General features: G+C 36.7%; 1 protein-coding gene across 10 annotated transcripts in view; it reads right to left on the bottom strand.

The window, feature by feature from the left end:
* tns1b (tensin 1b) overlaps nucleotides 1–7191 on the bottom strand; it is a 230586-nt gene extending 223395 nt beyond the window's left edge. Inside the window, exon 1 of one of the 10 annotated variants that reach the window (XM_047815141.1) lies at nucleotides 6890–7191. In XM_047815141.1, the coding sequence (XP_047671097.1) occupies nucleotides 6890–6994 (105 nt within the window). In that variant the 5' untranslated portion in view covers nucleotides 6995–7191. The remainder of the gene's footprint in view (nucleotides 1–6889) is intronic. The other 9 variants (XM_047815136.1, XM_047815143.1, XM_047815140.1 and 6 more) reach the window with 9 other exon arrangements.
* Between the last annotated feature and the right edge of the window lie 7944 nt (nucleotides 7192–15135).

Here is a 15135-nt window from a genome sequence, read left to right as displayed (position 1 = left end):
TAGAGAGAGTTGTATAAATAAGATGTATGTTAATCACTCTAGATAAGGTCATCTCTTAAATGCTTTACATTTACAGTCAGATATGTGGATACATTAATGGGTGAATTTGGTAAGAAATTTCTTCTGGTTCTGTCAGGATTGGAATTAAAAATAGTTGTGCACATCATATTTCAGCTATCATGAAAGTTTGTAGTCTCTACCATCCCTAACTAATCTAAGAAGGACTACATGTTTCTGTCTGTTCAAAAAGTTACTGCACAGACTGTAAGACTCCCAGCAATGTTCCTCATGGATGTAACGCTCCTTGTCTAGGAGGTATTGGAGTCTACCTGTGCTATAATGTGAACTGTGGTGCAGGTGTGTAGTCCTTATAGATGCAGGTGTAGTGAACCAGCAACCAAGAGCTTATCCAGGGGTGTAAGGACTAGGGGTTTCATGACAATAACATGGAAACTAGGTGACATATGATATAGTCTAGGTAGTTGTAATTAGTGGGCATGGCATTCCAATGGATGCTCCCATAAATAGAGCCGAGTGGCTGATTGAGTAAGTGAGAGAGTTGTATTTAAACTTAAAACTTGTAAGAAGCCAATGGTAAGGAGTATGTCCATTCTTCTGGGTGGTCTGCACAGAAAGGCTGAAGGAATCTGCCAATTTCCTGGTTGGCCCTTTCTACTTTTGCTTGTGGAGGGTAACCTGAGGTGAGACTAATGGACAACCCCCAAACTTTTCCACAAATGACATACTAGGGATGTAAGCATACTAGGGATGTAAGCCTTGTTTTAAAACCATAAGAACCTAGAAACCGGTTTGTGTAAACAAGAGAGACTGCTGAACAAATGTCAAAAACAAAAAAAGTTAAGACTGTAAAAGTGCTTGTGTTCTACTGTATGAGATCAGTGTGTCAGTTTAAGCCACCTAATGCTTTCAGAGGAAAAATACAGCAAACTTTGCAAAAACCCTGTCACTATTCTAGGTTCTCCATAATTATCAGATAGCATAGACAGATCTATAGGAGATAGCACTAGCAGCTAGAGCAAATTAGACAATATGGAACTCTGGAGAGCTGTTGAATAATGGTACATTATATAACAGCACCTTGCCTCTTCACTGATACGCACTGTTTCAATTCATCATGCTGCATCCGAGGTAATCATGAGGGATCCTGTCATGACTACCCACACTATTCCTACCCACACGATTTATTTAAAAAAACAAGTACAGTGATCAAAACCAAAGAGCAAGGCATAACGAAAAAATGGAAACAGACAAAAGGTTATCCAAAGTGAAAACAGTGTTAACCATGGAAAAATCCAAAGGGCAAAGTACAAAACTTTGTTTTTGAATAAGGGAGTTTTGAAAGTTGAATAAAAGAGTATCGATACAGCATGTGTGAATGATGAATGCACTGTTCATTGTTTATACAAAGACACACCTGGGGCCCATGAACACTGGATGGTTCACAGCACTGTAGTAGCATAGCCAATTAACATTAGGGTGTAATAACTATACAAATTACATGAAATTCATTATGATTAAAAAAAATAATTTCAATAATATTTTGCACAGTACTTGCACTGTAAAGATTTAAATCAAGTTTACTGAAGTCATTATTTATTCATCCAAAATGTCAAATGATTTTTTTTTTATTGCATTTTATTGGTTCCCAGCTGCTAAGATGAGAAATATGATTAACAACTCAGAATCAAGCGTATTCACCATTTCTGTTTGAAACCCAGCTAACTGCACTCTTGATCAGAAGTCTGGCAGATGTCTGGCAACTTAGAACACTTAACAGCATAAAGTGTTGATTTTTCCTGTGTGTTTTGAACCAGCCTAACAGCAGTGATAAAAAATAGGATAATTCTCAAAGCAGCAGTTGTTCCACATCATCTAAAATTGTCAACCTCTAGGCTTGTCAACATAAACAAGTAAAATTATGAACTGATAATTGAAAACTGCTTTAAACCACCCTCATATTATCCAGCACAGGATCTGTAACCGACTAAACTCGTACAACATTGCGATCAGTGGCTGGTTTTAGCACAACTGTACTGACATCGGCAGGAATGATATAATGTGGTTTGGCACGAGCCAGATCATATATTCTGTTTATTGCCCGCCTCGGGCCATCTTTCTATTCGAGTGTGTATATGGAATAGAGCCACTGTTGGTGGTGCAATAAAGATGATAAACATGTACATGGTTCTTTTTCATACACATTACACAAAGTATAAAAGCAAATGCATTCAGAAGGTGTCTCCATAAACTCTTGTGTATGTAAGGCATGGAAGAAAAAATAGTATCCCTGTTATTAGCTCATAAGCTGTAAACTACTACTTTCTCTTTTTTTCCCACTAAGCCTGTTATTGTGCAACACTTTTATTTTCCATAAGCACAAGACTACCATGTGGACAACAGACCTGAAACCAAGGTGTTACAGGAGGCCTGCATTCTTGAAAACAAGCCTCCATACATTGTTATTCCTAGATAGAGGTGTGAGATCTATGTGTCAAAACCTGCTCAAGCAGTATAAAAATCACTTCTGCTTCTATAGTATATATAGTGGCATAAATATGAATATATATGAGGCTGAAAAAAATGTACACAAACATCTATATAAATAAAATGTAAAAGATCATGTTCTGGATTGAGAGATGAGAGTATGCATGTATCCCATAAGCTTGTGCCTTTGCTAACTTTGAAATTCTAAACCAGCGCAGTAGAAGAGAAAACAACACAGCTGGGCTACTGTACTTTACAGAAATCTTCCTCACGTCACTGCAGCCAGCAGGCCGTCTCCTTTGATGGATGCAGGAACGAGTGGTTTGTTTTATAAAGATGGGATCTAAGAAAAACAGGTGGTATGCTTCTCTAGGCACAAACATGGCCTTCAGCGCCAAATGAAAGGTGAGAGACAAGGACAGAGGGGGTGTGGCGTGGCTATAGGTAGCTTGTTTTCTTCCCCTTGCTGCTGTTGTTTTTCTCACAGAATCGCTTTATGTCTTGGCATGGCTTATCCAGGAAGGTACAGCTGGCAGGGAGGGGTGGCTTAACTTCTGGTCTCGTTAAAGTATTCTGCCAGCCGCAGAGATAAGAGCAAAGTGTGGAGCATACACTCTGACAGGAGGGAATGTGTTTTTGTATGCTGCTGTGATACCATTCAGACAAAAAGAAGAGACACACTAAATGCTTAATATACACTGACAAATAAAGACTGCAATGACTTGTATAACAATGTGCATTCATAAACATTCACCCATGCAGACAGGAATCAGATCAAGGTATTAAACAAGCAAAAGCATGCTGCAGCTATAAATCTTCACTGAAAGATCTCTGTCATTAGTATCCTGCTTGAAGCTAACATGCATTATGCTGATTATTCCAGTAAACACAAACTCCCACAACTAAATCTACTCCAGAATGGATAAAATCCCCCTGCTCTGTGCACGCAAATCGCGACCAACAACACATTAAACCTGACGTTTCTGTCTCGACAAGTTTGAAAGCGGAAACACCGGGCGTGCCTATGTGCCATTAAGAAAGTTTGTGTGGTACCACACTATATAAAAAAGGTTAAGTGAGCACATAGGACATTGTTTAAAGCAATCTGACAAACAGATTATACAAACAGTGCTCTCTTTTCTCATATGTACTGTACAAACACTCTTCTTTCCATTAAAATACCTGCCACAGATACGTGTGTTTTTCACAGTTATGCAATCTTTTAGCTCGTTCAACCCCTCAGTAATCCCCATACCATACCAGCCATGTGATTTATTCTTCTCTGAAGGATGAAAGCAAGCACAAATGTCCTCTGAAGAGCACTGAACTATTGGTAAAAGTTCCATGAAAGTATGATTGATGAGCGTATTCGTGTGTGCAGGTGTGGGTTAGATAGATTTAGAAAGAGAAATACTACAGCTAGTGTAGTAGCAGTGCTGTAATTGTACCTGTATTGACTCAGTTTATAGGAATACATGTTAATTATATATTTAATTGAGAATTATACCTAATGACTTAATAAATCTTACAGTGCTGAATTCTCATGTCTGTTTGGTCAGAGTAACAAGCTCTAGAGTAACTATATTTTTTAGCATTTACCGGAAGGAGCCTCCAGTGTCAGCACTTTCTAACCGTCTTTTCAATACAGAAAAATCCTTGCAATTTCTCTGTAACATGACAAGCTGCACTTTTTTCTCTCTTTAATCTCAAGAGAGAGAGAGAGAGAGAAATGAGTGGCTTCTAAAAGAACAGCTCTAAAGTTGTAAATGTATTTGATGAATGGTAACAGGAGCTAACTGTGGCATAATAGGAATCCAATACTTTGCAAAGTAAAGTGTTGCTACAAAAATATATAACTTCAGGGTAAGAACCGGGGAAGATTTGATGTGTAAGAACACATCAAATCACATCACACAACCCCGTCATTGATTATTTTTCTATACCATCACAACCTGTTGTATTTTATTCCTTACTAATCGGGTCTAAAGAAAAATTCCTGAACACATTGTTTAAATTTGTAAAAAGTAATGTGTTAAATATATGATCTTTGAAGCACATTCCTTCAAATAGACTCATTTACATACAGGCTCATCTGCACATCAACGAAAACATTCAGGTCTCATAGCCGCCCAGACTAACATGTGGGCGGTGTTTGGTGGTTCGTGCAATCAATGGAGGACATCACACTTAGACAATAGAGGCATATCATCATAGTTTGCTTTGGAAACAGCTGCTTGATCTCCAAGTAGGAGAAAGTGGCAGTGTCTGGTACCACCTACACACAGACACACACCTTGTTCAATCCTGGAAATGAGCACCCTTCTCATAAACATAGGAAGAGCTTGCTGGGCAAAATTATAAGTTTGTAAATGAAAGGCACTACAGAGCAGGCTTCCTGTTGTGTACACAGATGACCACAGTGAAACTACAACGTGAATGAGAGCTGGGTGAGACATAGTCGTAGCTCTTGGTTAAGGCTCTAAGGTACTGATCAGAAAGTTGGGAGTTCAAGCAGCCCCACATTAGGGCCCTTGAGCAAGGCCCTTAAACCTCTCTACCATTAGCACCATATCATGTTTGATCCTGTGTTTAGCTTGCTAAAAAAAAGGGATATTTTTTTTTAATAGACATTTTGCAGACATCCTTATCCAGAGCAACTTGCATTTATCTCATTTCATACAACTGAGCAGTTAACAGCCTTGCTTATGGGTTCAGCAGAACCACAGTGGTTGTCCTGGGATTTTAGCTAACAACCTGTCAATTGATAGTGCAACATCTTAACCACTGAGCATGAGCACATCTCTGAGCTACCACTTTTTCATAGCAGACACACGTGTCATTATCCTCCTTTCATCAGGGGCTAATTAACAGCAATTAAATCCCATAATTACACAGCAGTTCTATTAATAAGAAATTACTCACAATTAGCAAGGTCAGATTCTGGCATCATTATTGAACAGCCTGATTTCCTTAAAACAAGGAGCTCATTGAAATCTTTCTGTTCAAGAAGTCTGAATGTCAGTGAAATGTCATGCATGCCATCAGGTTGACGCAGACTCAGATTTTTAATAATCACCGATAAAAAAAACCTCTAAGACACTAAAACACTCATTCTTTAGTTTTTGTAGGTGTTATGAAGTTTTATGAGAACATTGGCTTGTAGGCTAATTTAGTTTCAAAGTCATTTTTACTTGAATCTAAAAGGTGGTCAACGACTTCTCCACACTATACAGTTGTTATACACATGACATTGTTCTTCACATAGCTGAAACTAAATCTATTTAATTAATATGCACAATTACCTTGAACTACACATTAAGTATAAGCCTAAAGAAAAGAAGCTATGTCATGCTGCATAAGCAAACAACAGAAAGCTCACAGGCTCTAATTCTGTGCTGGTATTTGTTCCAAGACCGAAAGGCTCTGATAATAAAACAAGGGTATTACAATACACACTCTGTTACCTGTGCAATCCTAATCCACTCGACAGCCCATTTTTTCTTTACGGACCACCCTACGGGCACAAGTCCTCTTAGGGTTCATATCCAGAGCACAGACACAACTCTTAATTAGCAGTGGACTATTCTGAACATACGGAATGAATCCGATTGGACAAAATGAGACCAGGTCGGTTAGGTGGAAATCACAGCTGCTGCACGAGTCATTTAAATAGATCTAGTTCCTGTTACAAGTGTATGTGGAACAAACATATATTCAGATAAAGCAGCATGCAGAAACATCTTTCTTTTTTTTTTCTTTTTTTTTAAAGATGATGACACTCTGTTTGGCATGCATCATTAACAACCACCAGATCACTGCTTTATATATCAGATATTTAGAAATAAAAAGATTAAAAAGATTAAAAAGATTTACTTTTAGATTTACTTGACAAGGCGAAAGCAAAACTCCAAATGAAGCAGAACTCCAAATGAAGTTTGTTTTTTTTTTGTTTTTGTTTTTGTTTTTTTAAATCCCAGCAGATTTATCCCTTTTAAACCTTATATCTGGATGCAATCTGGCTTTTCTTTTCTAGGGTGTGAAAGTCAACATGAGCAAAAAATGTTCACTTCTTATTCCAATGTTACTGTAGTTCATACAATCACACCTGGGATCAGTGTACTCAGGTACTAAACTAAACACCATTCATATCTTTAGTATGTATCTTCTAACCAGAAAGGAACATGTAGGTGTACTTTTGAAGTTTTACTTTAAAAACTAATCAGCAATGTATTTAATACTAATTAAGTCTTTCTAAATGTACACTATATAAATGTATACATTTCCAGGTTAGATGATATGAATAAAATGTACAAGAGTCCTTGATTCAATGAAAGGTACTGTTGTATTGTATAATGTACTAGATATTTAAAATACATTGCCCTACCTTTGCTACAAGCCTCTTTTCCTCTTTTTTTTTCTCTTCATGCTGATCCAAAGGCATCTGCAGAAAATCCTCTTCGCAGCAAATGAAACTCACTGTGCATCCCATCCGAGCCCATTCAAAAACCACCAACCATAATCTATTAGAAGCTCACAGCTTCCCAAACCTGCTCCTAAAGAAGAACTGGTACTGGTAGTCCTTTAAGTCAGTTGCAAAATAGATGCAGGTCTCTTGTGTCCTCCTAAAGCGCATACAGTCCGTGCGGAATTGCGCGCGCGTTATTTATCCCCGAATCTGGTTCACTTCACTCCACAGCTTCCCTTTAACATCCACCTTAAATAACACCACAAACCACCACGAGAGGTGTGTTAACTTTTCCCATTCAATTCTTATTCCTAATTCCGCCTTCAGACGACTCTGTGCTTGTCCAGGAAGAGGAGGGATTGCAGCAGGGCAAAAGTTGTCTGGGTGGGTTCACACACGCGCATCAATGATTCCGATGTTAATATAAAAATCCGAATTAGAATGATTGCGTTTAGACGAATAGGCTATTTGGTGGATTGAGTATTATTTAAGCAGCGTTATCAACTATAATAATTCATCAAATGGTCTCCAGTTTGCAATCTAAATTCAGTATATTCTGCTGGAGGGATACACATGATGATGAGGATGATGATGATGATGATGATTACATTAGCATGTTATTGTGTGAGTCATTATAGAGACACCTGGATGCAGGTTTAGATACCTAATGACCAATCCATAGGAAATAGTCCCTGAGGAAGATGAGGAAGAAACCTTTCGTTCAGCGACACTCATCCTCCTGTTGGTAAAGATAATGGGCATCATTAGCCTTTATTTAACATATCAGAATCAGAAAGAGCTTTATATCCAAGTATGCTTGAGCATACAAGGAATTTGTTTAAGTGTCATATGCTTCCAGTACACAGAGACGACAACACAGAGACGATAAAAATAAGATGAGAAGAAAAAAAATACACATACAGTATGTAAATACAAATTATAAATTGAAATATAAATTTAAAGATAAATAGATTGTGCGTTCAGTTGTACTATAGATGATAGAATGGAATTGAATAGAATGAGATGCAGGGATTTATCAGGATGGAGGTGTTAAAAAATAAATGCTAATGTTATTGCATACATTGAAACATTGAACATTGAACATTGGGGGAACATTGAACTGTTCATGAGGTAGATTGCCTGGGGGAAGAATCTGTTCTTGTGCCTGGTTGTGCTGGTATTTGGGACTCTGTACCATTTGGGACCATCTGGCCTGAGCTACAGAGCCCCAAATACCAGCACAACCAGGCACAAGAACAATTTTATATAGATCACCATACAGTTAAAATGTTTTCTTTGCTTATCCCAGCATGTTGCGAAAAAATGAACACACATGAGAATTCCCCTAGTGTGAAACATTCATGGGCATTTAACAATAATAATAATAATAATAATAATAATAATAATAATAATAATAATAATAATAATAATAATAATAATAATTCATTTTATTTCATGGTACCTTTCAAAACAACCAAGGTCACCTTACAAGCAATATACAGGTCATTGCATAAGACAAAACACATAAACAAACAGCATATACGTATAAAGTGCATTTAAGTCTCAATAAAACATGTTATAAGAAAGCTTGTATAAAAAGATGTCTTAAGACATGTTTTAAAAGTCAACAAGCATTCGCTTGGATGTGTTATATCACAAAACATGAAACTTGGAAATGAAACTTAAAATTTGAAACTAGCATTAATGTGTTTATTGTCATGACATGCTAGCTTTCATATGTCAGCGTTTCAACTAAATATAAATTTTAAAGATTTTAAAGAATATAATCTAATTGGCACACAAATTTAAGCACCTTAATACTTCATTGTTCTCTGTAGTGTTATTAATTGATGTTAGCTATTAGTGCTCTTTGAAAATAGTGAGTCTATCTCTACTAAATTTGTGTCATGCTAATCTATGTTATGTAATCCCAGCACATTGTTACATAATAAGTGCATCCTTACTGAAGAGAGGGCAGGAAATCATTTGTTGTAAAATATAAATCATCAACATACAGCCAAAGTATAAAATACTCCTCAAAGCTGTTAGTGTAGATGCAATAATGTTGCTGTGATAGTGTCTTCAACAGCACATATAATTGAGTAATTAACAGGGAAGTATTGATTAAAAAAAAAAAAAAACAGTGTATAAAAATGCTGACTAGATATTAATGATGAATTTTTCATCAATATTTTGGGTTTTGAAGGTTTGGATTATTTGAAGGTTTACGTGGCTTAAAGCATCAAACACAGTTGATTTGTGAACGAGTACGATTACATAAATCATGCAGCTATATGCCTTAAATCCTTAAAATTGCTTTTCCAATTTTTAACCTGTATAGAAGAATCTAAATGAATTGATCACTGAATCCTATGAGAATACACACAGCTCAGAGTACAAATAGGAGTAGGTCGTGTGTTTTTTAACAGGCTTTAGATTGTCTTTTCATTGAAAGAAATGGAGACTAAAGAGACTAAAGGATCAGGATCTGAAGGTGTCTACAATTTTGGAATCTATTCAAGACCCCAGTACCTTTGCTTCCATTTAAGATCAGATTAATTTTTCATACCCAAGTTACAAAAGTCTAAATCTGGTACCTTTTTTTACAAAGCACAGCGAGAACTGTGTATTTATCAGCCCATTGGACTGACATTGCAACCAACCACCCACAGAATTTTCCACAGAACTTGTGAGAGTATCATATTTACATTAACAGGTTTAAACAAAACTCCTGACATACTTTTAATTGTAATGCTGTGACTTACACTCTTAAAGATATATAACCACCCTTAATGCTTCTTTAGTAGTCACTATGGCTGAATCTTTTTTACATTTAAGATTTACATCTTACACAAGAGTTACATTTAAATGTATAGAATTTGGCAGATGCTCTTATCCAGAGGTACTGACAGAAGAGCTCTGAAGTCTCTATCGATAAATACTTTCTGATACTTGCTCACAAACTAAGTCATAACTAGGTCATGAACTAAGAATACCATCAGTCTAATACCAAAACTCTGTTGCTAGGTAGTATAGTATGAAAAGCACACAGACAACACTTTTTAAATAAATTCAAGTATTTCAGGTAGACGTAGGATCCAGAGAGGTTTTCTTCAAGATGACAATAACCTATGCTTGCTTGAATGCACTTGGTACATACTGTAACTAGATGTTTTGGGGTCAGTAAAACAGTAGTGTAAAGGGGGGGGGTAGTCTTGTGAGATGGTCTCGTGCTCTGGGGAAGAGAGTGTAAGACTTGTACTGCATGAACACTGGGAAAGGACTTTTGGCCAAATGTTACTGTGGGAATGAACTTATAGGGACGAGTTACAATGGAGAAGAACAATAAGGAAAGGAACGTTGGGGAATAGCCAGGAGTTTCAATGGGAAAGGACTACAGTGTCTAAAAGTGACATTGGAGAAAAACTTAGAGACAATAGTTACCCTGGGAACAGAATAGGGTTTAAGACTTACACTACGGAAGGACTCTATGGCCAAGAGTTACAAAGGACTACAAGTAATACTGGGGAAAAACTGGGGATCTAAGATTTGCACTGGAAAAGAATTCATTTTGGTTGAAACTGAAACTAGGGAAGGACTAGGTGTTGAGTGTAATACTAGAGAAGGATCATAGTTTTAGTCTTAGGAGAAGAACAAGACCTGTGTCAATTATGGAATTACAAAGACCGGGGACTGAGAAAAGGATTAATGACTCTAAGTTTGAGACTAGAAGAAACTATGAAAAGGCAACAATAGCAAAGGCACATGACCTGAGACTGACATACAGGAATGATCTCGGTTTAAACACAGGATGTGATCAAGATCTGAGACTGACAGATGTGTGAATGAGGCTAAGGCAAAGGAAGGCTTAGAGGCTAAGCCTGAATATTTGGAAAGCTCAGGCCTGAGCATGTCACAAGGACAGATTCAGAGGCTATGCCTGAAAAGAATCAGACTCAGAAGACGAATTGGACACATTATTGGAGTTCGGGCTAGCTACCAGATAACACTGAAACAAAATTGATTTCTTTCCTTAAATAACACTATATTTTTCACCATTAAATTAGTTACTGACTTGATAAATGACTTGTGAAATTATTTAAACAACACTACCATGACTCTAGGTCAGAAGATTCCCACCTGTTGCTGGGTGTGACTATTTACTATTATTGTAGTGTGAGATTAATTGACTAACTGCAACATGAACCAAATGTGTGTGTGTGTGTGTGTGGGTGTGTGTGGGTGTGTGTGGGTGTGTGTGTTGGTGTCGGTGTTTGGGTGTGGGTGTGTATGTGTATGTGTGTGAGAGAGAGGGGGTGGGGTGGGGTTTATTTGTTCTAAATATTGAAGACTAGTTTTCAATATCAATATCTCATTTTCATGTATATTGAGCACTCAATCATGGAGTTTGTTTGCATAAATTGTATTATCATATTGATTTTAATATTGATTAATTAGGTTGGACTGATGACATACCTGGATGTATTTTATTTGTTATGAATAATAGCAATGATACTCTGACCTGTCTTGTTTTTAAATGCCAACCTGCCATCAAAGAGCATAGATTTTCTTCTGAGTGTGTAGAAAACCTTTTTTCATCTGATCTGGTATCTATTGATGTAGCTTGTTTTTCAAGCTGCATCAAAATGTGTGTGTGTGTGTGTGTGTGTGTGTGTGTGTGTGTGTGTGTGTGTGTGTGTGTGTGTGTGTGTGTGTGTGTGTGTGTGTGTGTGTGTGTGTGTGTGTGTGTGTGTGTGTGTGATGTTTTGTACTTGGGCTTCTTCATAAATTTTTAGTCAATCTTTAGTCAGTAGTAGTGCTGATAGTATGTCTGTGTCTTAGGTTAATAAGGATGGTTGTAAGTTCCTACTAGCACCAATTTGCCAATGCTGGTCCCATAAGCAAAACCCTTAACCCTTACCATGTACTTTTACCCTGTCTCTGGTGCAATTTGCTTTGGTACTGTAGATGTTCATGGACTCTGGACCATCATAAGAAAAAATAATAGGACATGATTCACCTTTAAGTGACTCAGCGCTAAAGTCACAACTTATATTCTTTGGCATTGTGGTCAAGTTGGATACTGCCACAGTGCCTCTCTCTCAAATGTTGCTAGTTGAGGAAGGATCATAATCAAAGATCTGTCGTAGACAAGGATCTTAAAATAACACGAAGTATTGTCTGTATTTTCTCTTACACCTTGAATCTATATAACCCATTAATGTCTTCTGGGGATGTTACTGTATGCACTTTCATTGGCATTACTGAAATGATCTGTGCACAGCTTATACCTTTAAGGTTGTGTTTTTTCCTTCTTGTAAATAACTAGACCCACTTTTTAAAGTCTGGGGGGGGGGAATATATATCTAGAAATAACAGCAAATTGTAACATGATTAATGAGAAGAGTCCAAGATTATAATGCAACCAAATATCTTGTGACTGTCAGAGAATAGTCCAAATTTTCCCATGAATTTGTAAACAGTGAAAACAATATGGGTTTAATGGACCATGATAAGAACAGTTTTAATTATATCTCTGTAAGCACGCAGCCTATAATGCAAATTAAATCATGTACACAAAGTTCTTTGTGTTTTCATGCGATGATTAACTAGATTAAGTCAAGTTCATAAATGCATAATTGAGGTAAAAGGTGCATGTGCTATAATAGACTTTTGCAATTTGAATTTATTAAATTATTTTTGTTCTGAACAGAAAGCATTCAGTCATCTTTATATAACTCATCATTTTCAAGTACTAGTTAATATGCTTACTATAATTGCTGTATATGATATTTTCATTTTCACAATGTTAACTCCTAAATGTGCAAAAACAACACCAAAAATATTTGTGTCCATTTTTTATTTATTATAGTGTCAAACTCATGACATGTAATTCAGTTCATTTAACTTCGGCTATGGTTAACAGCGTAACTCAGGTTTTATATGTAATGTAATATACAGTGTGTACTCTGGTTAGCGCTGCTTTTGTGTATTGCCTTATAGTGTTTTGCATTGTTTGTTTCTATCGTTTGTCTCACACAGTTTGCGCCAGCTTCCACAGATGCACTTTATGTGTCTAGGATTAACTTACATTAAGTCCTTAGCTTTGTGTTGTTCTATGTAGCTATTTCTTTATTCTATGTAGCACCATGGTCCTAGAAAAAGGTTGTCTCGTTTCACTATGTACTGCATCAGCTACTGTGGTTGAAATGACAAAAAAAGCTTCTTGACATAACTTGAATTGACTTGGCTTGGCTTGGATAATTCATTAATTATTTATTACTCATTTTTATCAGGTATTCCTCTCTGGTTACTTGTTTTTAGTGCTCCAAAGCCAAAGTATGATTTTGTTTATTGAAGCACACAAGAATTTTGTACTTTCCCAGCTCTCATCACACCAAAACTAGGCACAAATAGTAATCTCGTAATTACATTTAACAGAGATTTCAGTGTTTTCCCCCTATATTGTTTAGTCTGTTGCATCTGTGTGTGATAATTGTTTGACCCCATGTCCAAATCCAGTACTTCTTAATAATTTAAGCTTGCTAACACTTTTTTGACCATGTCCTAGCTGTAATCCAAGTGGGTTCAGGAACAGAAGGAAATGCCTTTAAGATACTAGGCCGATGCCTGCTATCAAGACTTCCGCGGTCCAGGCTGGCACAAAAGTTCCTCTGTGTTAGCATAGCCAGCTCTCAGGCCAAAGCAGCTCTTATGTCTGCATGGCTCAGGCTTTCTTTAGTCACTTAAACCCACAGGTGCTGAGAGGCGATGTCTGCATGCATGTTTCTGGCCCTTTGCATTCCCAGGGAGCCATTTGATACAGGGGGAATTAAAGCATCCGGCTGCCTCACGCTGCGCTGTGTATAAGTCATTTCTTAGTCAGGAGACCTGAGGTGAAGCTGCATAATGAATTTCCTTTCCAGATGTCTATGAAAGGCTTAGTTGCTCTTAATGTCCTTTTATGTCTTTGTCTCCTACATCCCTAGTGAATCATTAGTCTCACCTTTTAGAAATCCTTTGAAATAAAAAATACAGGACAGACATCAACATAGTTGAGTAGTTAAACAGAGTTCTAGCGCATGACTGATATTTTGTTGACCGCAAAGACAAATGTCATAGTTTGATGAAAAACATTCAACTTATGAGTCATATAAAAGAAGCATATATCATCTGCTTAATAAATAAGACTCTTACAGGATTAATTTACCGGATAACAGATATGTATAGAATATATTTGTTGAACAATTTAATTTAACAAGCACTCAAGGAGTAACACTGCTAGTTTGTCAAAAAAAAAAATTTCATATAAAAAGGATTGTCATATTTTTTTAACAATTAAATGTGAAACATTGATTAAAGAAGCTCATTTATCAAATACATTATAACAGATATAAAAAGTCCTTAGTGACCATAAGTAACATTTATATTCATGTTTTTACAGAAGTCTTCTGTAACAAAATATTAGTAATTACACATTTTGTTTATTCTGTTTTTTTTGTTTGTTTCTTTGTTTCATTTTAATATTAAACTTAATTAATGTACACAGCCACTATAAAATAAAATATTACGTCACAAATATTTGCCGATATATTCAGTCATTAATCATAATTAACAAAAAAAAAATCATAGCAGAAATTATACAGAGATCTTGTGCACAAGTGAGAGACAGACACATCTGTATATGTAATGCTCAGGTTGCACCAGAGGTAAATCACTATAGATTTGCTGTTTTAGGTCTGAAACATGGGGAGCCGGAGACATGCGGAGTCAAAGTTCAAGCTCAAGTTACACACGTACACTAAGACACAAGTGAGCAAAATAAAGGTAGCATCTGGAATTGAGAAAAGTGACATTTAAGCAGCAGAGGATTTACTCATATAAGAATCTCAGTCTCAGTCCAAAAGTGAAAGCAAGTAAAGAAATCTCACTCAAAAGCAATATCTGGCAGAGCCTTTGCAGAGGTTGATTAAATCTGCAGCAACTGGACCTTGAGAGCTGTATGTATGTTTATCAAGTTTATCCCTGGGGCAGACTTTTGTATCCAGAAAACTCTGTGGATTCTAATTACTCCAATTAAAGCTTTTCTGTACCACAACAATCTAAAAGTGTGGATATATTTTGCACTTGGTGTCTGCCATGGAGATGGAGCCAATCCCTGGAAC

Source organism: Tachysurus fulvidraco, chromosome 6 (genome assembly GCF_022655615.1).
Source record: "Tachysurus fulvidraco isolate hzauxx_2018 chromosome 6, HZAU_PFXX_2.0, whole genome shotgun sequence".
Lineage (NCBI taxonomy): Eukaryota > Metazoa > Chordata > Actinopteri > Siluriformes > Bagridae > Tachysurus > Tachysurus fulvidraco.
This window is presented reverse-complemented; position numbering and strand designations above follow the sequence as displayed.